This window comes from Elephas maximus, chromosome 20 (assembly GCF_024166365.1).
Source record: "Elephas maximus indicus isolate mEleMax1 chromosome 20, mEleMax1 primary haplotype, whole genome shotgun sequence".
Classification (NCBI taxonomy): domain Eukaryota; kingdom Metazoa; phylum Chordata; class Mammalia; order Proboscidea; family Elephantidae; genus Elephas; species Elephas maximus.
Genome location: NC_064838.1, coordinates 75,358,924 through 75,386,591, shown reverse-complemented (window position 1 = coordinate 75,386,591; position 27,668 = coordinate 75,358,924). Strand labels below are relative to the sequence as shown.

General features: G+C 38.1%; 2 protein-coding genes across 2 annotated transcripts; one reads left to right on the top strand and one right to left on the bottom strand.

Annotated features, from left to right (window-relative positions):
* Positions 1-936: 936 nt before the first annotated feature.
* LOC126063952 (olfactory receptor 4C6-like) lies at positions 937-1,842 on the bottom strand. The gene has a single exon (XM_049862489.1). It carries the CDS (start codon positions 1,840-1,842, stop codon positions 937-939), a length of 906 nt encoding a protein of 301 aa, XP_049718446.1.
* A 24,401-nt stretch (positions 1,843-26,243) lies between these two features.
* Positions 26,244-27,176, top strand: LOC126063934 (olfactory receptor 4C16-like). The gene has a single exon (XM_049862479.1). The coding sequence runs from the start codon at positions 26,244-26,246 to the stop codon at positions 27,174-27,176; it is 933 nt and encodes a 310-aa protein (XP_049718436.1).
* The last annotated feature ends 492 nt before the right edge of the window (positions 27,177-27,668 follow it).

The following is a 27,668-nucleotide window of genomic DNA, read 5'->3' as shown; positions in this document are numbered from 1 at the left end:
GTTAGTTCAGGGGGTGGAGCAACTCTCCGTGTTTATGGCGTACCTGCGTGCAGTCCAAATCCCTGTGGGACGGTTCCCCGGCTCGGATGCTACTCTTTCTGCTCCAAGATCAGTCACTGCCTCCCGGGGACTTCTCCTAACGGCTGCGTCCCACGCCGCCCGTGGAACCGGCTAGTCCCCCTCCCGGGGTTAGTTCAGGGGGGTGGAGCAGGTCTCTGTGCTTGTGCCGTACCTGACTGGTATGCTGGCTCCAGGCTCTGGAAACAATCGCTGCTTCCCCGTATTAGTTCGTTCTCCGTCTCTAAATCTGTGTTTGTTGTTCAGGGTTCGTAGATTGTTATGTATGTGATCGATTCACTTGTTTTTCCGTGTCTTTGTTGTAAGAGGGATCCGAGGTAGCGTCTGCCTAGTCCGCCATCTTGGCTCCGCCTCCAGTGAATCGAAAGATTCTTTTAATAGAGTCGCTGGGGAAGGCTTCTCAGGGGAAGTGATACCAATGTAAGACAGAATACGACTGCTTGTTTCCAGGTAGAGAGCCCAGCAAATGTAAAGTCACTGTGGTGAGAAAGGGCTTAGATAGGCCTAGCTACAGGTGAAAAAAACCCAACATGGCTGAGGAGAGGAGACGGGGAGCTCTTAATGTGCTTGGGAAGGCAGAGACAGTCATCAGATTAATCAGGAAATTCTAGAACAAGGAAAGGAATTTCCAAAGGCAGTGGGAAGTGGAGGAAGTGTATAAAAGAAAAGAGTATCATAATCTCTATATTGTAAATACCCTAAATGATAAATCAGACTTATATTTTTAAAAGATATCTTTGGATTCTTCTGGAACATGGGCAGTTTTATTTCTCCCACATCTTGGAGAAAATGATGCTCTTTACTGGGAAACTCATAATGCTAACAGCATGATGACAATTACTTGCCAACTAAAGTCTCTCATTGAATCCAAAGTGTCTTCATGGCATTTTTCACCTCTGCATTCCTCAGGGTGTAGATTAAGGGATTTAACATGGGTGTGATGATATCCGACACAGCCATTGCCTTGTCTATGGGATAAGTGGCCACAGGCCTTACATAGAAGAAAATGCATGGCACAAAGAAAAAGATGATCACTGTGAGGTGGGAGCCACAGGTAGACAGGGCTTTGTGTCGCCCTTCAGAGCTACAAGACTTCAAGGAGCAGAGGATGATCATGTAGGAGACAATGAGGATAAGAAAGATGGTCACACACATCACGCCACTATTGAGGATGACCAAGAAGCCCAGGATGCGGGTGTCCATGCAGGCCAATGTCAGCAGTTGAAACAAATCACACATAAAGTGATCAATGACATTGGGACCACAGAAAGGTATTTGGTACATGAAGAGGAGCTGTGTAATTGCATGCAAAAATCCTCCCACCCAGACCCCTCCCAGCAGCAGGCAGCACACCCGAGGACTCATGGTAGTCATGTAGTGCAGGGGCTTACAGATGGCCACATAGCGGTCATATGCCATCACAATGAGAAGGATGATCGACACCCCACCAAAGAAATGTACTGCAAAGAGCTGGGTCATGCAGCCTTCGAGCGAGATGGTAGTACTCTCAGAGAAGGAATCCACAATCATCTTGGGGGTGATGACGGAAGAAAAGATGGCATCCGTTAGGGACAAGTAAGTAAGGAAAAAATACATAGGTGACCTCAGACTCTGACTTGCAGTCATAGTTACCACAATGAGTAGGTTTCCCAACATGGTGGTCACATACATGATTAGAAATACAGTAGAAAATATTTTTCTCAGCTCTGGGTTTTTCATAAGACCCAAAAGAACGAATTCAGTAACGTTGTTTTGATTTCCCATTTACCAGGTACTGATATGAGCTCTGGCTGAGAGTCGGAAAATCTAAAAAAGGAACGTAGCATTTATAATTAGTGACTATTTGTCTGCATTTATTTGGCTCAAGCTGTGTTTGGAGAGTTAGGGGCAGTAACCAGGTAAACCAGAGAATTCTAGGACAAGGCAAGGAATTTCTAAGGGCAATGGGAAACCAAGGGAGGGTATAAAGCAAACGAGTATTATAATTTCTTCATTGTAAATACCCTAAATTATAAATCAGGCTTATATTTTTAAAAGACACCTCTGGATTCTAGTGGAAGTTGGGCAATTTTATTTCTCACATATCTCTTATGGAATAATTTTCAGGGGAAATTCATAACGCTTTCAGCATAATGACAATTACTTGCCAAACAGTCTAGACCAGATGCCACGGAGTAGATTCCGACTCATGGTGACCCCACATATGTCAGAGTAGAATTGTGAACAGTAGGGTTTTCTATGGCTAATTTTTCAGAAGTAGATTGCCAGGCCTTTCTTTCAAGGTGCCTCTGGGTAGATTCAAACCTATAACCTTTGGGCTTGCAGCTGAGGTCATTAACTGTTTGTATCACCTAGGACTTCACATTTCTCAAAGTTCCTAATCAATTACTAAGGATGCAGTGAGCACCAATACAATTCATGGTATTGTATAGAACAAAAGGAAACTGCAACGAACTGTGAACTGAATAGAGAATACTGGTGTCAGCCCTTTCTCCAGGATTGAAAGTGGAGTTGATGTCAGAGACTGGCTACTATTCCTCCGTCAATCAGACTCAATGATGACAATTATCGGGTATAGACTGTGAACATTTGTATTTCTAGACCTGCTTCAGCCATAACCAAGGACCAAACCATACCCCAAACTTCCAGCTCAGTGCTGACTTACAACCATCAGCTGCTTTTGTGATATTCCTTTTCTCTTTCCACAATGGGTCAATGAGGAACATTTTTTAAAGGACTGGTCAAATAAGAAAGGGGCAATCTTAGTTAACATTTTTCTTTTTCTTTGTCAGTCCAGTTCCCTCTTATTTCCTAATTATTTAAGCAGACAACAAATATTTTAAAAACTCAGCAGATGCTGCAAAGTTGAGCAATAAAAAGAAGTGTCAGATGTGGCTCTTTCCTTAAATAAAGGGCAGGCCTCGTACATTTAAAATAATGACAAATAAATTATTGAGAATGGGAGACATGAAAGAAAAACAAAGTAATGAAGTTTTAAAGCTAGACAAAGGCTATTCCCTGCAGGGAGGAAAGCATGAGCAAAGGCCCAGAGCTGGGGATAAGAGACATGGTTCAGGGCAGAACAGAGAGCTAAGGTCTTAGAGTTAACATAGACCAGGTTCTAATTTTGACTTCTGGAACACTTTTTAGCTGTGTAATTAGCTAAAAGTCATTTATCCGTCCAGATCTGCATTTTTATGTAGAAATATTGCATTTGTGTATTTATAAATGCATTTTAATAATATAAATTTATACATAGATTGCATCATGTAGGCAAATATACTGTACATTAAATTTTTAATCAACGACTTATTATTGGCAACATTCCATGTCAGTATATGGAGATTTATCATATTCCCAATTTTCTGCTAGTACATTGCTTCAGTGAATGTTTTGTGTTGATGTACGTATCTATGACTATATCAGGGTAACCCTGGTGGCGTAGTGGTTAAGACCTATGGCTGCTAACCATAAAGATAGGCAGTTCGAATCCTTCAGGCGCTCCTTGGAAGCCCTGTGGGGCAGTTCTACTATGTCCTTTAGTGTTGCTGTTAGTCGGAATCAACTAGACAGCAACTGGGCCAGGTTATAACAATATAGATGCAGATCAAGATATATAGCAATAGATTTAAGTAGTTCTGTAGAATAAGTTTTTGCAATACAATTTCAGAATCACAGGAAATGAACATCTTACACTTGGATAACCAAACCAAACCCACTGGCGTCGAGTTGATTCCAGCTCAGAAACCCTTTGGGACAGAGTAGAATGGCCCCAAAGTGTTTCCAAGGGGCAGCTGGTGGATTTGAACTACTAAACTTTTGATTAGCAGCCATTGCTCTTATCCACTGTGCCATCAGGGATCCACTTGGATAGGTATTGGTAAATTCTCCTTACAAAATGGTCATTCATAACAATAATATATTTCTTTCTATCCTTTTTTTCTATTATTTTTGTCTTTCTTCTTTACATCAATTTCTTACTTTTCAGTTGTATTATTTTTGTTATTATAGAGGCATCATTGTATATCAGAATATAATTCAGAAGAATTTTCAGTAAGTAAACATTTAAACTCATATCATAGATAAAGAACAATTATTCTTTGTCCAAGTAGATTTGTCAATAATCGATCTACTCATCTCAAAATAACAACCGTAATAATAATTAGCATTTATTAAGCATATTGACTTGTTCACTTCCTTGAGGTCATGAAGTTAGTGAGTAATATAGTCTGTTTTTGAATCCAGGAAGCTGGAGTCTGGAGCTGATAGTTCTTTCTGATTTCTATCTGGGCTATATAACATCTCCATTGAAAACCCACGTACCTAGATGGTTCTAGGGATTGCAGTTGGATTGTCAGTTTTATGTAGTCGGTGGACATGTATCTCTAAAGCTTTCTGAGTATCAAACTAGATTTTTCTCTTATCCCTAAAGGACTTTAAAGTAGCCTCTTTAGTACATATATCACCCCAGTTTTTTTTTCTCTTTTCATAAAACCAATGGCAGATTAATGGGATTGCAATTGACTGCAGTAGAATTTTGTAGAATGGAAGGGACAATAATGTTTTAATTTTTAATATTGTGGTCTATAATAACTTATCAGTGTTTCCATAGGCTGCTCCTAAATTACCTCCATCCTTGCTATCACCAAACCACCAGCATTACCACAGCTGTTCCTACTACCACCACCACCAACACTGTGATCATCACTGTCATCACCAGCACTGCCACAACTACTGCCATTATCACCAACACCAGTATCATCACCAGCACTGCCACCACCACCATCATTACTACTGCCTCCACTGCCATCGTCTTCATCGCCATCACCACTCCCACTGTTGTGCCTATGGGTAGATCTACTTATAACAAAATTTAGTAGTTGTTCTGTTTTACTGATAAAGAAATATTAAAATTCAGCTTATTCCTAAATGAAGACCTTCAATCTAAAATTTAAGTATTACTCTCTAAATATCACAATTTTTTAAGAAAAAGAATACATTAATACTTTTTTTTTTTTTACCCTTAATGTAAGATGAGAAAGAATAATATGTAGGGAAGGAAAGAGAGAAATGGCCTTGAGAACGAAGAAAAAAAGAGAGACAAGAAGAAAATAAATGGAAAGAGAGTAGGAAACACACATAGACACTCAGAGGGGAGAGCTAGAACTAAATAGGAGAGAGAGAACACTGCAAGAGAAAAAGATTGAAATGAAATTGGAAAAAAATTAGACAATCTCCTAGTAACTATTTCCAGATACTTTACTACTTTTTTGGAAACCTATGCATATTATTTTATTTACAAATTTTCATTTCTAAGATGGAGGCCAATTGACATACTTAATTTTTCTTCTCAGAGTAAGAAGTAGATCAAGCAAAATAATTTGATCTCACTCCAGTTAGAACTTAAGTGTGAACTGAAGTTCATGACTCAAATTCCAGAGAAGAAATATTGGTAACAGAAAAAGCACACAGGTTTTGAGTGTGAATTACTGACATATTTAAAAGCAAAAGATATGGACATATTAATATGTAATTAATTAATTCAATTAAAATTTGTCATAATTTGAAAGTGCTTTCTATGCCATAATTCCATGCAACAATTAAAACCTAAGTATTAAGTGCTCAATCGAAAGATAAAGTTGACCCTTAGAATTTAGTTTTTACGATTGGCCAAAAGTGGAAAGTTACACAAATAAAGATGTTAATCGTTTCACGTCTAACCCAAGATCTTATCCCACCTGAGATTCATTCACATAAAGCAATTTCTCCAGAGAGTCTAAGAAGCAGGTGAAATGATTCCAGTGTATATTTTCTTACTGTGGAAGTAAGTTGCCCAAGATATAAGTGGAAAAACATCATCCAGTCATTAAACGCTGGTCAAATCTGTCAAACTAGCATTTCTATTGCTTTTGAAGAGAGATTTAAAGCAGAAGTTGTGGGTATCTATGAGCCTAATGAAGAAGTATACATTCTGTTTTACCAAGGGACTTATTTATACCCTCTCCAATTAAGGTTTGCTGAAGAGGTAGCCAAGCAGAAAGTTTACTGAATCGTTCCGGTCCCTTTTTGAATCGCAGTGGATTGTATATTGAGATCAAAGTAGAAATTGTCTTTGTTCAGTTTCCCAGAAGATACATCATGGATACAATGTTTTCCTTTGGGTTATAAGAGGCCAAAGGGCCTATCTGAACAGCTGTGACAAGGCACAGACTTACATCATTCAGTTGTAGCCTTCTGAGGCTAGTTCTCCACGGACGGAGAGGCTAATCCCTAACCCAGTGAATTCCCATTCACCCACTTTAATAATAGGGTGTACTCAGGGGAAGAATATCACTAAGGCCAAGGCAACATGCAGGAGCCTAGATCACAGTATCAGCCATTTAGTCATTTGTTCATGCACTGTGATGTGTACCTCAAATACAGAACGGCCACAGCTTTAAATAGAATATAGCAACAGGAAGGAACCTGAGTCATATCCCGTCTCTGGATTCCATCTCCCACACAGAAGTGATATCTGTCCCTGGGAGGTCACTTTTATGGTCAGAAAATTTGTACCCAGGCAGAAAAAATTATTTATTTTTTTTCAAATTTATTAAGAAATGGCATTTTCAATTAATACTGTTTTACCATTTTTGGAGTAATGGGTTATAATTTTCATTCCTTCTCCACCCTATAAAATGATTTCATTTGCATTAACTTTTTTTTTTATCTTCAACACCCTCTCAGGTAATCAGAATAATTTTTTCAATTTTCAGAATCTAATCCTCATAGATTATCCACAGGCTTATTTTTGCTCTCAAATCATTTTTACTAATTGTCTGATATTAACTCATCAGACATGGGGTCTGAAATTACCCTATGGTCACGAGAGCCATTTAGATACAGGTTAGAATCAACTTCTCTTGGTGGGGAAAGATGGGGAGAGAGTAATATGAGTCTCTATAGTCAATTCTTACAAATTCTAACTCAGTTGTTCCATTAGTGGCTATTGAGATATGCATCTACTCCCTCTCTATCACACTGTTGTTGTTAGGTGCTGTTGACTCGGTTCTGACTCACAGTGAATGGAAAGAAACACTGGTCGGTCCTGTATCATTCTCAAAGTGGTTTCTATATTTGAGCCCACTGTTGCAGCCACTGTGTCAGTCCAAATTATTGAAGGTCTTTCTCTTTTTTGCTGACCCTCTGCTTTACCAAGTATGGTGTTCTTCTCCGGTGACTGGTCCCTCCTGATAACATGTCCTAAGTACATAAGACAAAGTCTCACCATCTCACTTCTAAGGAGCGTTCTGGCTACACTTCTTCCAAGACAGATTTGTTTGTTCTTCTTGAAGCCCATGGTGTTTTTAATATTCTTCACCAACAAGATAATTTAAAGGCATCATTTCTTGTTTAGTCTTCCTTATTCATTTTCAAGCTCCATGATGCTATTCTGTTTTATTTCCTTTATCACATTTGTCATTATGTGAAATTATATCTTTCATTTAGCTTTTATTTACTTTTTATTTATTTGCACCTAACTAGAATATAACCAGTAAAAAAACATTGACTTTTCTGTATTTCTGATTTTCAGTTTGAATCCCTGGGATGCACAAATGGTTAAGTGCTAGATTACTAGTCGAAAGGTTGACTGTTTGAACCTGTCCCAGAGGCTCCTCAGAAGACAGACCCAGTGATCTCCTTCTGAAAGATCACAGCCTTGAAAACAGTATGGAACGGTTCTATTCTGCATATACGAGGTCAACATGAGTTGAAACTGACTTGACAACAACTAACAACAACAGGAGCGGTACAGTATGTAGAACTTGAAAGATAATGGATGTTTGTTAAAAAAAAAAAAAGTAAATGCACATGCTGTTTTTGTCGATAGGTGCCGTGGAGTTGGTTCCAACTCACAGTGACCCCACGTACAACAAAGCGAAACACTGTCTGTGCCTGCACCACCCTCACAATCCTTGCTATGCTTGAGCCCATTGTTGTAGCCACTGTGTCTGTCCATTTCATTGAGGCTCTTCCTCTTTTTTGCTGACACTCTACTTTACCAAGAATGATGTCCTTCTCCAGGGACTGATCTCTCCTGATAACATGTCCAAAGAAAGTGAGGTGAAGCCTCTTCATCCTTGCTTCTAAGGAGCATTCTGGCTGTACTTCTTCCAAGACAGATTGTTTTTGTTCTTTTGGCAGTCCGTGGTATATTCAGTATTCTTCGCCAACACCATAATTCAAAGTTGTCAATTCTTCTTTGGTCTTCAACCTATTTGATCAAACAGTCCTTTTTCTTAATAACATGATCAATATTCCAGAGTCCATAATATGGGAAAAGTTACTGTGAAGAACCAGTATTTATTCAAGGAAACTATTCTCATACCATAACCCGTTGCCTTTGAGTTGATTCCGGCTCATACTGGGCAGAGGATATACTTAGCCAACCACTGGGTGTGACTTGAGTCTTAAAGTTTTCTATTGACCTGTGTGCCATATCATCTCAAATTTTACCATTCACTATTTATTCTTTTGAGTTGATTGCTATCCTATCAATTGTACTTCTTTTCCAAAAATAAGTAATATATTTACTTTGGTGGGAATAAAATCATTAAATTGTTTTTTCCCTTTGACAAGAGGAAATAAGTGAAGATGGGTTACCTGCAAAGATGAGAGTCAACTGAGAGTTTAATGGGAGGAAAACTTCCCAGATGATGCAGGAAGAACCACAGGTGACTTTTATGATATGGTCCATGGTCATCCCTGCGCTTTGTCATTTTAGAATCATGTAAAGGATCAAAATAGCATTGTGGAAAGAGTCCAGACACCGCCCAAAAGACTTGGCAATCCAGTTAACCTCAAATGGCCTCATTTTGCATAAGCCAAATGAAGTTAAACTGCCTGGGTGAAGCAAACAATTAAGTGTTTAGCTGAAAGATTGGTGGTTTGAGTCCACTCAGAGCAGCCTCAGCAGAAAGGCCTGAGGACCTACTTCTGAAAGGTCAGAGCGATTCGGACCTGCTGTGGAGCACCGTTCTGTTCGGACACACGTGGGGCTGGAATGGACTCGACGGCAACTGTTTTTTTTTTTTTTTTTTTAAGATGGGGTTAGTAATTACATCACGATGTAAGAATTACCAGCTAACGTTTGTAAAATATCTTCCAAAGTGTCTGGTTCATAGTTAACGTTCAATAAAATTTAGTTAATCCCCTCATTTAATGACACCAAAATGGCATTTCTTAATTAAATATGAAGCTTAACCCATACTGTCAAGTAAGCGAGGCATATACTATCTTTCTTTTTTTTTTTCCCCCCCTCCCCTTTGGAATAATTTCTTTATAAAGCACAAGAAATTATCTGACGCAGTTGTTACCCATGAGTAGTTCCACAGTGTAAGTAGAAAGGGAAATGTGGTTCCTTAAGAGCATTCCCAAGCTATCAAGATTTTCCTCCTGAGGCTGTCAGATTGACTTACATTGTCTTCTAGAGTCTCGTCCTTTCCAGATTTGCTGTTGCCGGTTTATTTTCTTGTGTCTCACTCGTAACTGTTTTAGCACCTCTTTACTGAGCTCTTGGTGTCTTTCACTCGGATTCCCATTTATTAGCTTTGATATCGTTCTTTAGATGTTCTTTTAATTCTCTTTTATGCCCTGGATTAAACGTGATATATTGTAAGTACTGACCCTTAACTTGCCCTTGTCAATAGTCCAAGTTCCTAGGCAGGATATGTCATCAGAAGATTAAAAGAGGCCCCTAAGCTTTTAATCTTTATCTGCTACAACTTCTAATTGTCAGTAATAATTGGAACTTTTGTCATTTTGTAGTTCAGTTGCTGTTGTTGTTAGATGCTGTTGAGTCAGTTCCAACTCATAGCAACCCTATGCACAACAGAATGAAACACTGCCCAGTCCTGTGCCATGGTCACAATTATTGCTATTTTTGAGCCAATTGTTGCAGCCATTGTGTCAATCCATCTGGTTGAGGGTCTTCCTCTTTTTTCCTGACCCTCTGCTTTACCAAAAATGATGTCCTTCTCCAGGGACCGATTCATCCCGATAACATGTTGATAGTATGTGAGATGTAATCTTACCATCCTTGCTTCTAAAGAACATTCTAGTTGTACTTCTTCCAAGACAGATTTGTTCATTCTTTTGGCAATCCATGGTATATTCAATATTCTTCACCAACACCACAATTCAAAGGCATCAATTCTTCAGTCTTCCTTATTCAATGTCCAGCATTCACATCAGGGGCACCTTAGTCCTCAAGGTGACATCTTTGCTTTGTAACACTTTATAGAGACCTCCTGCAGCTGATTTGGCTAAGGCAATGCGTGTTTTGGTGTCTTGACTGCTGCTTCCAGTAGTTCAATTAGGGAACATAATATTCTTAGATATCTAAGGGGAGATTTGAACACACAGTTAGATGTATGTAAGTGTGGAGGTAGGGAGCATGGTCTGGAATACAGATATAAATTTTTGAGTATTCAGCATTTGAATAACTTTTAAGACTATGGGATTAGATGCATTTACTGAAGCAGTATGTATTGACAGAGGAAAAAATTAGGATCAATGACTGAGCCCTTGTGTACTCTACAGCCTTAAATAAAAAGTGAAGTAAAAAAGTCAGAATTCACAAAGCAGAATGAGGAGTGACATGTGAAGTAGAAGGAAAACCAAGAAAATGTGTGATATCGGAAACCGAGTGAATAAAGTATATCAAGGAAGTAAAAGTAATCCGCTATTTCCAATATTGCTGATATTGCTGATAGATCTAGTAAAATGATGGTCGAGACCTGACCATGGGATTTAGCAAAGTGGAGGTCCTTGGCAATATTGACAAGAAAGCTTTGTTAAGGTGGAGCCGTGGGGAAAGTCTTCCTGGAGTTGGTTTAAGATGGACTGAATAGAAAGGAATTTGTAACAGAAAATAAGAAAACCAGTTCAATGCATTTCACTAAGAAGAAGAAATAAATGGAAAAGTTGTTGGCAGAGAAGCAAGGTTAAGAGAATGGAACTTTTAAGATGGGGGAAATAACGAGATGGCTTTATGGTGATGGTATGATGGGGTAGAGAACAACAGCTGCTAAGGAGGTGGTGGGGAGAACTATAGGACAATTACTGTTGAGTAGACAAGGAGAAATGTGCATGAGTGGAGGTTTTGACTTCAGATAGTAGCAAGGATAGTTTACAGAAAAGCAGGGTTCTGTAGTACAGGCAGGGAAGAAAAGTATGTGGTTACAGATGCTGGACAGTGGGCAGAGAGAATGGTGTCAGTTTGTAGAAATTCTCTGTTTTAAGTTTCCTCTGTGAAATAGAAAATATAATCATTGGTTGAGACTGAAGAAAAGGAAGGATGTACTGGGGGTTTGAAGAGAGGAAAAGGTGTGAAATAATCTTTTAGGCTAGAGGGCGAATAAATGGACTCACGGCATGTAGTATGATATATTGATAGCATCAAGGGCCCATTAGGCCTTCACAGTCATGAGTTTAAAATGACACTCACAAGTTGTATCACAGCTTGGTTAAAAATTCTCACAATCCATTAACATTTTCTGAAGAAACAGGCAAATCTGCAAAATCCTCTAGTTCTAGATTACATTTTGCAGCAGCAGCATTTTGGCCTAATATTTGACTTGATTGCCACCTTGTGGGAAGAGAGTATAAAGATTAGGTTGGTTAAGTTACAGAGCTACAGAGATTACCATATACCAGGTTGTCCTAATCTGAGCAGGGAGTAGGGTGGGTGGTTTGTTTTTGTGCCTGTTTAGGAAATGGTTCTGAGTATTGATTTTTCTCTGAGTTTTTATTACTGTTGTTTTTTTAGCTGCCATCGAGTTGGCCCTTCACTCACGGTGACCCCATGCATAACAGAACAAAATACTGCCAGGTCACGTGCCATGCCCCTGATCGGCTTTGGGCCAGACAGATGTGATCCACAGAGTCTTCACTGGCTGATTGCATAAACAGACAACGAGGACTTTGTTCCTGCACACTTACTACAGCACTGGCTTCATTTTCGACCATAGCAGTGCCAAATTTCCAATCATTTTGTTTTAAAAATGTGTTGTCAACTCCTTTGGTAACAAGTTCTTTCCTTTTCCTTTCAGGTTTAGAGTCTGTGTCACTTTATTTTTATCTGAAAGTTCTGGAAGTGTGCTTCAGTTCCAAGATCTGTTCATGGTCTGTTAATGTCACCCTTTTCAAATAAATTACAAACCATTTGAACCTGGTAGCAAGGCAGATGCCAAGGCTGTTGCTGCTGCTTCAGGAGCAGGTCTCCAGAGCATCATCTATTCCTGATTTTATCTCAAAGATTTGTTTCACACTCTTCCTATGATTAACAGGCTTCCTGCACTTTGTTGTACCTATAATTGTAAATGTGGTTCCAATCAGTTTTTATGGGACAGAACGTTAAATCAGTCTTCTTAAACAGTTTCAGTTTTCACCTAGGGCATGTGACAGTTCCAGGACCATAGAGCTGGCTCCTTAGCCTTTGCTCTTTGAAGGATGATTTCCAATCTCAGAGGCCAGGACAGGCACCCAAGCTGATAGACATATATTCAAAGCAGAACTATTACAGTGTAGATTTATTCCTTAAAATCAACAGTTTTTTTTTCTAAAGATAATAAGGATGTTTTTTGATAACTTTCTGATATTTCTCTAGTTTTTGAGGCTTTAAAAATTAAAATAAACTCAGCCTGGCCTGGGGCTATTTTATGGGGCCAGCGCACTTAACTTCCAGGGCATGTAGAAGGAAGAGTTGGGAACATACCATTGAGTGGACATTTAAATACAGGTTTTTAGTAATTGGTACATGGAAATAAGTTAATTAAGGTCATAAATTAAGTCTATATTAAGACAGCCAGTTGGTTTTGTTACCTTTGACAGCTGAGGCAGAAGTAGAAGTGGCCAAATATATATTCAGTGGCATTTGCTTCCATTCCTCAAACCAATAGACTCTGAGTTTAGAGTTTCCCAAAGCCAATATCAAAATGACCGAGAACAGATTAATGGTGACTTCAAATTCCACTAAGTCCACCCTAAACTGGGAGCACATTTCACTGAAGATTCCCATGACCTAGTGGGAGAAGCACTTATCTTCATGGGCCTGGAGGTGTGGTTCTATACATGGTGTACCCCACAAAACTGATTCCAAATATCACCCAAGATGGGTCCACTTAATCACATACCACTGATACGACAGCAGCCTCCTATATAGTCCAGTGTGCTAGCACCTTTCTTCTGATGCCACAGAACAAGAATAGAAATCTTGGCCATTGCTAGTTCTTCAGGCTCATTACACTGGCTGGAAACCCTCGGTCAGTTTCTACTGTAGCATGCCCTGATGGGAAGTAATCCAAGGAGATAATTTTGGATACCATTTCAGTGGTTACCAGAACTGGTACCTAAAGGATCCACCATCCCCAAATGGCTCCATGAAGAGCTTATTTTTCTTCCCTCCAAATACTGTGCATTTTTAACTTGACTCAGTATCTGCTTCCTAACTCCCCTCCTCCCCTTCCTTCTTCATACTTTATCCTGGAAAACTTTCTTCGATATCTCAGGGGAAGAGTTCATCCAGACCCCTTCCAGTGTTCATCATCCTCTACAAGCGTCCAAATTGTCTCAGTTTCTTAGAGCAGTTCTAACAGAATTAGCACAAGTGGGTGGCTTTAAAGAACAGGAATTTATTTTCTTACAGTTTAGGAGGCTAGAAGTCTGGACTCAGGTTATGGCTCTAAGGCAAGGTCCTTACATCTCAATTTCAGCCTCTAGTTTTTTTTTTAGTAGCTAGCAATCCTTTTAGTTCCTGGGCTTGTAGATTCAACTGCCTCTGTTGTCCAATAGCTTCTGTTTTCCCCCTGTGTCTGTTTGTATCGCTGTGTCTGTGCTGCTCTTTATATAACTCAGAAGTGATTAGGTTTAGGATCCACCCTACACTGTATGGCCTGGACCACCCTACACTGGTATGACCTCAGATGGTTATTTCATTACATCATATTGGTTTGTATTTTGAATGGTGATTACATTAAGAAAAGTGATTACGTTACATTACACATAATATGATTATATTTTATTAGATTACATTCACAGGTGCAAGGGTTAGGGTCCTAATGCATATTTTGGGGGTTACTATTCAATCCATAACACGAATCAGACAAAAAGTAAAAATATTATTAAATAACATATTTCACTTATCTTAAGGGTGTTTTGTGCATGTTCGTGTTCCTGTACCCATATGCATGCACAGTTAAATGTTACAGAGCAATGTTAGCCCTATCAGGTAATGTATTAATTAATCTGAAACAAGAAGAAATAGAAAAAAAAAAAAAGGATTTCATTTGTTAGCAATGAGGTTCCAGTTAAAAAGAAAAAATGAAGGAAGGAAAATATTTGCAATTTCATTTTGCTTGCCCCTGAAATGATTTTCTGTCAGCTGTACTTATGACTTTCACGTTTATATTCTGATTTTGGAGAAAAGGTTAGTATTACAATTATTGGTATTATGGGAATGTCAATCTGGTTAATGTTTGATATTAGAAATAAAACCAAAGTGATAATAAAATAAAACATATAAGGGGATATTCTAGTTACATCTAGAATCATCACCAATATTTGAAAATGAATATCCATATAGTGACAATAAATCAGAAGGCCATGACTAATTTGTGATACTATCATTATGTAGATTGGATATCATTGTAACCTATGTAGCCATATCTCTGAAGGTCAGGGATGTCAGAAATGACACTGAAGTAGGCATTCACCTCTTTGACATTTCAAATGAGAAAGTCTAAGGTGATAAATGGTGTTGACTGAATACCAAGACTGAAGCTGAACTTTAGAGCATTCCTATTAGAAATTTCTACAAGGAACTCAAGTTTGATAAACAATTGTCTACAAATTTAAAACATTCCCTGAAGTCCTATATATATATATATATACACAATGAAAATTACAAAGGGAATCACAAGTCTTGAGTGTGAAGTTGAGCTCTGCCCACGCTCTGGATGACAGGAAGGGGAGAAGAGTGATCTCAGGAAGATGCTATGTGTAAAGGCAGAGAGTTGGCATGAACTCAGAGATGGGAAGAAAGGCCGGTGGCCTGAATCACACTTCTTGACTGGTCAGGTCACTGGATATAGAAACATCACACATGGCAGCTGATGTAATGTCTTCAGAGAAACTTTTACTGTGTTGGATAGTTGGGAACCACTAGTAGGAATCATTTTCAGTGGCTCAATAGCATGATTCAGCTCTGAAGTTCTTGCTAAGAAAACATTGCTGCTAGAAGTTATCGCTGGGGAGTTGATAAGTAACAGTGCCTGTTAGTGTGAAGACAGTTTTGGCACCAAACATTCTGAATAATTAAGGCATTGCATCAGCCTGGGAGACCAAGGGACCATTTGGGAAGAAGACATTGACCACAGTTTGCTGTGTGCCTCAGGGAATGCACTTTTTTTTTTCCTCCTGCTTCCTGTGCCAGATGCAGTTCTAGGGACTCTGTAAGTAGGGCTGATGAAAAGAATACATCATTATCATTGCTTTAACTTAGCTCATGACCTCAGGAAATTACGCCCCAGAGAAATACTTGGCATCTTCATATCAACGTTTACAAACCAAGTAATAAATCGTATTGGGTGCAGTAGAATGCAGGTAAATCTCTTTGATCATGTAGTCTTTCTGATCTTTTCACTTTAAGGAATTTCTTATAGGCTAAAGCACCTGCAGACAGAATCTTCCATTCAGAGGTCACAAGTCCACTTAAGATTCAAGGTCCTGGACATTCTTCTATTTCTTGAGCTGTAGGAAATCAATGAAGGTGTTAAGATATATCTTACTACCATTTTCCAAACTGGGAACTTTTCTTCTACTTGACTAGATTTTTGAGCCCAGGCTATATTCTAGGAATCAAACAACTGTGTGCTATCATGCACAATTCTAAGATTTCTTCATTATCTTGCCTTTCCTAATCTCTAAACTCCTCTTTAATTATTTGCTTCAAAAAGTTCTGGAATAAAGTAGGTATGAATATAGGTATAATGGTAGATGAAAAAAATCTCTGTAAGTATTCTTCTGACTAATAAAAATTAATCAGATACCCCAAAACCAACTTTTAAGACCATATATCTTAATAATATTTAACAAATAGTGGGAAATCTTTCTGCCATTTCTCTTTTACGTAGGACACCACTCTAAGTGTTCTAGAAATTGTATTCTAAATACAACACAGACTAAGTGGCTAGGAATTGATATTTCTAGACTGGCATTAAAAAATATAAATTCAGGCTGTTTGTGGATTACAGATTATACATGTTCCTGATTAAAACAAAAGACTATTTTGCTTAATCCTTTCCTCAAATGTGGAGGTTTTTAGGAATGTTCACAAATATTCAGTCTTATTTTTCTTTCGCACATGGTTAGGTTGCATTTCCTACGCTCCTTGAGAAAATGTATGGTATTACCTTAGAAATTTGAATATTGGAACATCCTTAGTTCCTCAGAGGAAGATCAAGGTTCAGTTCCCAAAGGAAGGAAAATGGACTCTGATAAGGCGTAAGAAATCAGAGCCCACTAAGACAGTTTCTGCAACTCATCTTTAGCGTCTTTGTAAAGCAGGCAGGAGGTATCTGGAAGCGTGTTTAGATATTGTGCAGCAAGATAGCAGATATTCACCAAAGGATGAATGCATCCATTTCTTATTGACACCATATTGCACATTGCTTCGTAAAAGACATCATACTCTATTACGGAGGCAACCTGTCATTTTCAGTGTTCCATTTGATACTGTCTCCCAGTAGTTTCTAATTGCTGTTAAGTCACATCAATGAAAAGGAGTCCCAGAGGAGTATTTGTGTCCCAAACCCTGACCCCACTTCTGTTTGCCATTCTTTTCAATTTGGGGTGTTAGTGTAAGTTCAGAGAGAATTTCTTCTACTGATTTCATGTACAATTACATAGGTAATTTTTTGGAAAAGATAATAATAAGTTATTACTTAAATTATTTTCCATTTGCTTTATTCATTCAATTACTGAACAATTGATTATTAAATGCATGCTATAAACTATCATTTATCAAATACATACTATATTAGATATGGAAACCCAGGTGGCTTGGTGGTTAAGTTCTATGGCTGCTAACAAAAAGGTTGGCAGTTCAAATCCACCAGGCTCTCCTTGAAAACTCTATGGGACAGTTCTACTCTGTCCTATAGAGTCACTATGATTCAGAATTGACTTGATGGCAATGGGTTGGTTGGTATTAGATACGGCAGCAAACAGGAGAGTCATGATCCCTATCTTCATCCTGTGCTTACAGTTCAGTTGTTGTTGTGCGCCATTGAGTCAGTTCCAACTCATAACGATTGTATAAGGCAGAGTAGAACTGCCCCATAGGGTTTCCAAGGAGGGGCTGGTGGATTCAAACTGCCAACCTTTTGGTTAGCAGCCGAGCTCTTAACCACTACACTACCAGGGTTCCTCTACAGTTCAGTAGAAACTACTAAGTTTGAGGAATAAAAGTGGAATTATTTCCTAGCTTCTAGTCCTTTCTCCTATTTTACATTTCTTTCCTATTTTACATTTCTTTAGACACTGAACAGTTTAATCAAGATTTGCATGTATATGGGTTTCAGGCGCTAGTGCTCAGGTGGCCTTCTTATGCAGAAAACTCACTCATTCCTTCCTAAAACTATACTGCTTTGGGTTCCATATCACTACTCTTTTATGATTTTGCTCATGATTCTTTGAACATACTTCTTGAGTCCCTTCTGGGATTCTTCTTTATTTCTTCCAGTTTTTTTCAATGTTAGTGTAACCCTACATTTTGTTGTTAGCCCACTTATCTAAACTTTCTACTTGTGTTCCTTGGGTGACCTCATCTACTGTCATGATTTCAACTATCACACACAAGTAAAGATTCCAAAATCTAGTTCTATAGTCCTGACTTGAATTTCATACTTCAAAAAAAAAAAAAAAAAATACAAGTGTCTACTGAACATTTTCACATGCATATGCTATGGGTACCTGAATTTCAACCTATCTCCATTGTTTTACTGTTAATTCTAACTGCCCAACCTGACATACCATCACTTAAACAGCTATGTCTTTCATCATCATCACTTTCGAATACGCCCTGATTCCCAATTCAGGAGTGTATGGAAAATGAGTGGAAAGGAGACAAACCATGGAAGAAAATAGTCATTGGCATAGATTTCAGTACTGAGTTTTCTAAATGTGCAACCTGGGCAAGCATTTTCTGCAAATTTCAGTTTTCTCTCACATAAAATGTCATTGCAAATACATAACTCATGGAATAGCAAAGTAAATTAAGTATATATGTATAATTTACGTAAGGGGATAAACACAGTGTCTAGTTGTTGTTAGTTGCCATCTGTTCCGACTAATAGCAACCATATGCACAACAGAACGAAACATTGCCTGGACCTGCACCATCTTCATAATCATTGTTATGCTCAAGCACATTGTTGTGGCCACCTTGTCAATCCATCTTGTTGAGCGTCTTCTTTTTTGCAGCCTTTCTACTTTACCAAGCATGATTTCCTTCTCCAGGGACTGATCACTCCTGATAACATGTCCAAAGTACGTGAAATGAAGTCTCCTCATCCCTGCTTCAAAGGAGCATTCTAGCTCTACTTCTTCTAAGACAGATTTTTTCATTCTTTTGGCGGTCCATGATATATCTAATATTCTTTGCCAACACCATAATTCAAAGGCGCCAATTCTTCTCAGGTCTTCCTTATTCATTGCCCAGCTTTCTCATGGCTATTAAGCAATTGAAAACACAGTGGCTTGGGTCAGGTGCACCCTAGCCTTCAAGGTGACATCTTTGCTTTGTAACACTTTAAAGAGGTCTGTTGCAGCAGATTTGCCCAATGCAGTGCGTTGTTTGATTTCTTGACTGCTCTTCCACGGGTGTTGATTGTGGATCCAAGTAAAATGAAATCCTTGACAACTTCAACCCTTTCTCCTTGTATCATGATGTTGCTTATTGGTCCAATTGTGAAAATTTTTATTTTCTTTATGTTGAGGTATAATCCACACTGGAGGGCTTTATTCTTCATCAGTAAGTGCTTCAAGTCCTCTTCATTTTCAGCAAGCAAGGTTGTGTCATCTGCATATTGCGTCTTGCTAATGAGTCATTCTTCTATCCTAATGCTGCACTCCTCTTCATATACCCCAGGTTCTCAGATTATTTGCTCAGCATACAGATTTAATAAGTATGGTGAGAGGGTACAACCCAGATGCACAACTTTCTTCACCTTAAACCATACAGTATCCCCTTCTTCTGTTCGAGCGACTGCCTCTTGATCTATGCACAGGTGCCTCATGAGCATAATTGAGTGTCCTGGAATTCTCACTATTCAATAAATATTTGATGAAGTAAAATTATTTCAATAAAACAGTATTCTTGATTAAACGACTTTTTACTAAGGTGAATTAGTAGAACAAATGGAAATTAATTAGGTAAATCTAAGGTATCTCTTAGGTTGTGAGTAACTATGTATTAATAACTATAACAATAACTATGTAATAACTATAGCTATAGCTATGGTTATAACTATAACTATAGCAATAACTGTAACTACTATAACTGTAAAACTATAACTATATATATATATTTATATACACCAATGAAAACTCAAACCTGTTGCCACCAAGTCCATTCCAACTCATAGTGACCTTACAGGACAGAGTAGAACTACTTCATAGTGTTTTCAAGGAGCAGCCAGTGGATTTGAACTGCCAACTTTTTGGTTAGCAGTTTGAGCTCTTAACCACTGTGCCACCAGAGCTCTCTCTATATATATAGTTATTATATTTATACACAATTTTCTCCTTAGACTCCTTGCTGTAAATCTGGTTCCTTGATGGAGAATGTTTATAGCCCACAGTATAGAATCTCTGGTTTCAGAATGCCACAATGACTTCCTTGAATTCTCCTTGCAAATAAATTGTAAGAGCCAGACAAATCTATCTCCTAATGCACGAAGGGGAGCCCTGGTGACCAGTCGTTAAGAGCTCAGCTGCTGACCAAAGGGTCCACAGTTCAGCTGCTCCTTGGAAACCCTATGGGGCAGTTCTAGTCTGTTCGATAGTGTTGCTATGTGTTGGAATCAACTAGATGGCAATGGGTTTTAATGCAGTGAAGGGCAATTAGGGCACTGGGCAATTAGGGAACAGGAATTCTTTTTGTGATCTCCCTCTCTTACCAACGACGTCATTTTTTCTTTTCCCTGTTTTCCACACAGCTTTCATTACCACTTGTCTTTTTTCTTTTATTCTCTGGTACCTTTGATCTGCCTGAGGCAACTAACAAACTTTTTTTTTTTTTCCTGGTTTCTGAGTATGAGGGGGTTAATTTGCCCTTGTGGCTCAATGGTTAAGCACTGGGCTGGTAACTCAAAGGCTGTTGGTTAGGACCCACCAATCACCCACTCTGTTGGAGAAAAGACCTAGCAATCTGCTCTCCTAAAGATTACAACCTTGGAAACCCTGAGGGCAGTTCTACTCTGTCCTGTAGGGTCTCTATGAATCAGAATCAACTGGATGGCACCGAACAACAACTTGCTATTCTTATAGACTAAATAGATAAGCAAAAAGTTAAGCTTAGTACAACACCTGAGATGTTTCTGACTAGCACAGGAAGGAAAACTTTAGGGAATAATACTTTCTAGAATGATAATAACTGACATTATGTCTCAAAATATTCCCTCTAGAATGCAGAGAGCTTTTCTCCCCCCAGTATTCTATGAGAATGCTTATTTAAAAAAAGGATAGACAGACTTGATAGTAACTTAGACAGTATACTAACAGGTAAGTAAATGATTATTTCCATCTTTATCAACTCAGAAAGATATCATTACAGAGTAATTCAGCATGATATTCTAATAGACTTCCTTATGTTTTGTCACTATACTGCTGCCACATCCTCTGAGAAAGGAACAAGGAAAAAAATTAACAACTCAGTGTTTGTAAAAGTTTACCATTAACTTAGGAAACAAATAGAAGAAAATACAAATTTGAGGAGGAAAATCTATCTTTTGAATTCAACAAATATTTTATGAGCATCTGGTATGTGAAAATCCATCATTGCTGTGTGGGGAGAGATGGATGAAGCCCAGTGCTATTGCTTCTTGAGATGATAGAGCGTATAAAAGTTCACAAATGCTTCTGTTGTAAGGTAGCAATGAATTGTAGCAAAGAGCTTTGAGTACTGGAAAGTTAGAAGAGGTTGTGTCTAATAAGAAATTAGATAAAAAGTTAATGGATGTGATGACCTTGACATAGTTTTTTGAGAATGCCAGGTTTTTCACCTCCAAGTGAGTACATTAAACAGAATATTGTGCTATCACAGTATAGAAAATTACTCCTTGCATGTTTCCAAAATGAAAGAATATAACCTGCAGTTGACTCTCTTCTGAGGTTTATTTTAAAAAATTGAAGAATGACATCTCAGAGAAACTTCAGAGCAAACATGATGATAAGGAGGCTAAAAACTATATAATTACTTTGAAGAATAGTATTCCCTGTATGTGGGAGAGTAGCTCCTGAAAATATTTTGGGTAAATATCATCCCTTTTACTCAATATTTGTCCCTATCCGACCTACTTCCTTTTCACACCTTGTTACCATTGTGCCTATGTAATACTCCTGCTTCTCTGTCTGATAAAATTCAGTAAGAGGAACAATTAAATATTAATGTCATTGTGTTTGGAGCAACTGAATATTGGAAGCATAAACCCAAACCAAACCCACTGCCGTCAAGTTGATTCCGACTCATAGCGACCCTATAGGACAGAATAGAACTGTCCCATATGGTTTCCAAGGGGCACCTGGTAGATTTAAATGGCTGATATTTTGGTTAACAGCTGTAGCTCTTAACCACTACCCCACTAGGGTTTCCACTGATAAAAAATGTATATTGAATTTTATGGCAACCTTTGGTCCTCAAGTCAGAATGTTTCCAAGGTATCTCTTTACCAGATATTGAAATTCAAGGGATTCACTTACATAGAGTGAGGAGCTCAAAAGGCAGACTATACCACCCCTTACACTGGACTTTTGAGAGCCAAAGAATCATGGGACAACCTGTTAACCTTCTCTCACACACATGGGGTGACATAAATTGGAAGCAACTCATCGACAGCTAACAACAAGGGTCAAGTATTCATATAAAAAAAAAGCTTAAGGTTTCATCTTCATGGATGTCAGTGTCTTATATGGCAGTGTGGTGCAGTGTAAAGTTCATTGTCTTCTACTACAGATTATAGAGCTGATTCACTAACCCATAAAACCATAGCCCATTGTCATCAAGTCAATTTCAACTCATAGGGGCAAGTTACTTAAAATCTATCTCTTTATCCCCCAGCTTTAAAAATTCAGAGTATATTTGTCTGTCTTTCATGCTACATATGATAGAAAGAAAGCCCCATTAAATGAATGGTGTGAATATATTTCATAATCAGAATTCTCATTGCCTTTGAGTCAATTTCAATGCATAGTGACCCTATAGGACAGAGTAGAACTGCCTGTAGGGTTTCCAAGGCTGTAGTCTTTACAGAAGCAGACTGCCACATCTTTCTCCCGAGGAGCAGCTGGTGGGTTCCAACCACCGACCTTTTTGTTATCAGCCAAGTGTTTTAAACACTGTGCCGCCAGGGCTCCTTGTAATCAGAATAGCATTATAATATTATTAATTAGTAATATTACATAGTAATTAGTAATATGTATTAGTACATTTTACGAGGTAGGGAAAGTTCAGTTCAAAAGCATTTACTAAGCACCTACATTGTATAAGGCGTTTGATTTGAAACAGTGGAAAATAAATTCTGAGAGCTCATAGTTTTCCAAGAATCTTATTTGAGGAAGGAAACTAAAACAATTCCATACATATAAGTGTATTGTAAGTGAAAATGTGCAAAATTACAAGAATGTTATAAAGAAAGCTTGTAGAAAGTAGGAGAGAGAATTTCCTTCATCACAAGACAAGCATTGAAGGCTGCCTAAAGGAGGTTTCTCTGTAATTGGGTCAGGACGTTTTGAGAAGGAGGAAGCGGTTGGATAAGAAAAAAGAGGAACAGAAATAGCAAGATGGGTTTTGAGAGCTTCATCCCTATTCATTTCTAACCTCTGGCTTTTAGATTATTTCCATTATGAAGTTCCCACAGATACACTTACTAATCCTTACTCCCATGCTCCCATTGCATGATGAATATATCCTTATTAGACACAGAATTCAATGAATATTTTCAATTTGGTAACTATATTCATGCTCTTCTAGATCATGATATTTTGTAGATTAAAAATTCCTTTGTCCAAAAAAATACGTGTACTTGAGGTCATAGAATATGTTTCTAAAGGATATTAATAAATGTACGATTAAAGTAATCTGGGTTTGTTTGGAATATGAATGAGCTTTAAGACTGCTGATCCCCAATACCTGTGGCTCTAATCCCATTTGTGAATGGGTTTTCTCTGATATGTTAATGAGACAGTATTAGTGTAGGGAGTGTTTTAAATCAATTTCTTTTGATATATAAAAGAGATTGAACAAGCAAGTGAGCAAGGAGAGATCAGGGAAGATACATGCCATACCACATGAAGATCGCCAAGGAGCCAAGACAAGGACCTTCCCCCAGAGCCCATGAGAGAATAAACCTTCCTCTAGAGCTGGTACCTTGATTTCAAACTTCTAGAACTCAAAATTATAAACAAGCTAATAAAAAGTATTTATGATTCATAATTTAACTTAGAGATTTATGTCAAAATATATGTAGAAAATTAACTTGTTTTAGAAATGGATAATCTAATGAGATTGATAATATACAAACCCCAAACGCCACTCTCAAAGGAGTGACCAAAATCACAGACTATTGAAGATGAATGAGACTTTTCTATCACCTTACCTTCAACACCTACCATGTTTTCAAATACAAATATTTTATGATGTATCATTCATTTAAAAATGAATAATGAGGAGAATGAACTTACTGTAATGGTTAAGATACCGAGAGTCAGGCTTCTTACAGTTTATCCTTGCTGAGAATCACATAGTCCAAAGAAAATTATGTTTTATTCTGGGCACTCCAAAGTGAGTAAGTTTATTGGGAAATTTTGCAAGGGTAGGTTTTACTTTGGAGGAAGATAAGATTTATTTGAAGGCTGTTGAGGAAAAGAGAATTTACAAAGGAAGAAGAAAGCTAGTCTACTTTGACTAACCCAGTCTGGATTTTGGCCAACTCATAACTTTCTAGACAATGTATTGGAGGTATGGACGTGACTTGAGAAGAACACAATAAGATAATTCAGTCTTCTGTATTATATTTAAATACATAACATTTCAGTATATGTCTTTATGTGCATACGGCCTCCCTTCCAATGTCCTAGTGATGAGAAAGATGTAAAAAAAAAAACAAAAACAAACTTTTGCTCTTGAAAGTGAAGGCTTTGATTATTTCTGTCTAAATTTGTAAAAGAAGTCTTCACTGAAAGATGCTACATTTCAAATTTCAATAATAATCGTTAAATTTGACAGGACAGAAAACAAATTTAATAAAGAAGTCAGTTACTGGTTATCCACAATCTCTCTTCTAACCACATTGCCCTCCCTTTTCTGCTTCTCTGCTCTGTTCTAGGAACATGGGGTTTTCAACTACCAGGATAATACAAACTTTATTGGGAATTACAGTCACGCTTTGATCGTACAACAAACTGCCTGGTGTGTCTGGTAACAACCCCCACTCCTACTGTCCCAGATCTAAAATGCTTAAGCTAAAAACCGGAAGCATGAACTATTAAGCAATCATCACACCTCTTTTAATTTGGAAATGTAAGCTCAAGGACTTTAAGTGCTCTAAGAGGTGTTTTTCAGCTTTTCAGAAATTGGAGGAAAAAAATAGAAATGGGAATATTTGCAATATTACCAATTGTCAAAAAACTTTCATTTGTGCTTATTAGCAAATGTCAAGTACAAAATATCACTAAGGCGTTCGAAGGTAAAAATAGATTAGTTAGAAGCTAATGGAGCACTGGTGGCACAGTGGTTAAGAGCTCAGCTGCTAACCCAAAGGTCAGAAGTTTGAATCCACCAGCCACTCCTTGGAAACCCTACAGGGGCTGTTCTACTCTATTCTAAAGGGTAGCTAAGAGTAGGAATCGAATCAATGGCAATAGGTTTGGTTTTGGTTTAATAAGTATTATAGGACTACTATGAGTCAGAAGCAGCTTGAATACAATGGGGTAAATGAATGTTTCTTACTCATTTTTTTAAGCTGGGATATCTGGGAAAGAGTGTTCAGTAAATAGCTGGGCCATATATATTTTTTGGTCCCTAAGAGGACCAAACGGTTTGCACTTTACTGTGAACATAAAGGTTGGTAGTTTGAACCCACCCAGCACCACCGTGGAAGAAAGGCCTGGTGATCTGTTTATGTAAGAATTATAGCTAAGAAAATGCTAGAGTAGTTCTACTCTGTGACACATGGGGTCTCCATGAGGTGGAATTGAGTTGATGGCAACAATTTTTTTTGTCTTATTGTACATTTATAAGTAATATACATTATATAAGAATGCATCGCTAATATGGAATGCCTACATCTATGTAAAAATAAGACTTTCTTTATAAGAATGAGAATAGTGTGTGGCTTTATATGTATAATATTAAACTCAAAAGAGAAGACAGATATGTCCTCAATGCTGACTGAGAAACAATGCAATCCATGGGCCCCAAGGTCTACTGAATAAGAAAAAAAATAAGTAAACAATTTGGAACCATATATCCTGGTTTTGTATCCCTCAAGTAAAACAAATTCATAAGAGCAGAAAAATATTAAAGCTAACAAGCAGTTGCATTTAAAGAGTGATTTAAAAAAGTATCTCTTATAAGCTTATTTGAGATTTAGAATTGTCCTGTGAAGAGGTTGTTATAAATTGAGACACAAAGAGGTAAAGTGACTCATTAAGAAACAGGAGCTAGAATGTCCCTGATGAGGGATAGTTACGTTTGCTGAAAATATCAGTAACATTGCATAGCACCACAAATTAAATTGCTTAAAATATTTCACATGGTTACATAACACCGTACATTAATTCCTGTATCATGTGTTTTTTTCAGATGAACCATTTCACACCTGTACCTTCTCCTCATTCATGAAATCATGCTGCTGAATAATAATGTGACTGAGTTCATTCTGCTTGGGTTGACACAAGAGCCTGTTAAAAGGAAAATAGTGTTTGTCTTTTTCTTGCTTTTCTACTTAGGGACATTGTTGGGTAATTTGTTGATTATCATCACCATCAAGACCAGCCGGGCACTTGAGAGTCCAATGTATTTTTTCCTCTTCTACTTATCCTTATCTGATACCTGCTTCTCTACTTCCACAGCCCCTAGAATGATTGTGGATGCCCTTCTGAAGAATAACACTATCTCTTTCAGTGAGTGCATGATCCAAGTCTTTTCATTCCATTTCTTTGGCTGCCTGGAGATCTTCATCCTTATCCTCATGGCTGTTGACCGCTATGTGGCCATCTGTAAGCCCCTGCACTACATGAGCATCATGAGCTGGCAAATCTGCAGTGTGTTGGTAGCTATAGCCTGGGTAGGGGCCTGTGTGCATTCTTTAGTTCAGATTTTTCTGACCCTGAGCTTACCTTTCTGTGGTCACAATGTGATTGATCACTATTTCTGTGACTTGCAACCCTTGTTGAAACTTGCCTGTACAGACACCTATGTGATCAACCTACTGCTGGTGTCCAATAGTGGGGCCATTTGCACAGTGAGTTTTGTCATCCTGATGTTCTCCTATATCATCATCTTGCATTCTCTGAGAAACCACAGTGCTGAAGGGAGGAAAAAAGCCCTTTACACTTGCATCTCCCATATCATTGTAGTCGTCTTGTTCTTCGGTCCTTGTATATTTATATATACACGACCCGCAACCACCTTCCCCACGGATAAGATGATAGCTGTGTTTTATACAATTGGAACACCTTTGATTAACCCTCTGATTTATACACTGAGAAATGCTGAGGTGAAGAATGCCATGAGGAAACTATGGAGCAAGAAACTGATCTCAGATGACCAAAGATGAATGGAAGTTACAAATGCTTCCTAATATCTTGAATCAGCCTAGAGGAATTCATCAGGAAATAGTATATTCTTCTTTTGGATTTAGTACTTTCCTGTCTTTAGGAAAATAGGCAATATGAACACATACAGTGGTTAGTGTTGACTCAATTTCCTGTTGAGGGAGAGAGCACACCAGGTACAAACAGGTGTGTAAGGCCCATTGCCTTAGATTTTTCACAGTGGTCTCTCTGCCTCTGTTGGATGCCTATAACCACTTGTAATTTTGATCTGGTGTTTTCTCTGTTCTTCATGTTGATTTGTGGTGTTGCTGTACTATTAAATAAAGGTTGGTAGTTGGACCCCACACTAAGCATTGCTACAGAGGAAAGAGCCTGGTGATTCTACTTCTGTAAAGATTACACCCAGAAAACTACATGGGGGTTGCCATGAGTTGCAATCAACTCAATGACAACGGATTTGTTTGCTGCTTTTATTGTTATTACATTTAGCCTCT

Bases quoted from the DNA above. Each gene is read 5' to 3' on its own strand.
- LOC126063952 (XM_049862489.1), bottom strand. From the start codon at position 1,842: ATGGGAAATCAAAACAACGTTACTGAATTCGTTCTTTTGGGTCTTATG.
- LOC126063934 (XM_049862479.1), top strand. From the start codon at position 26,244: ATGCTGCTGAATAATAATGTGACTGAGTTCATTCTGCTTGGGTTGACA.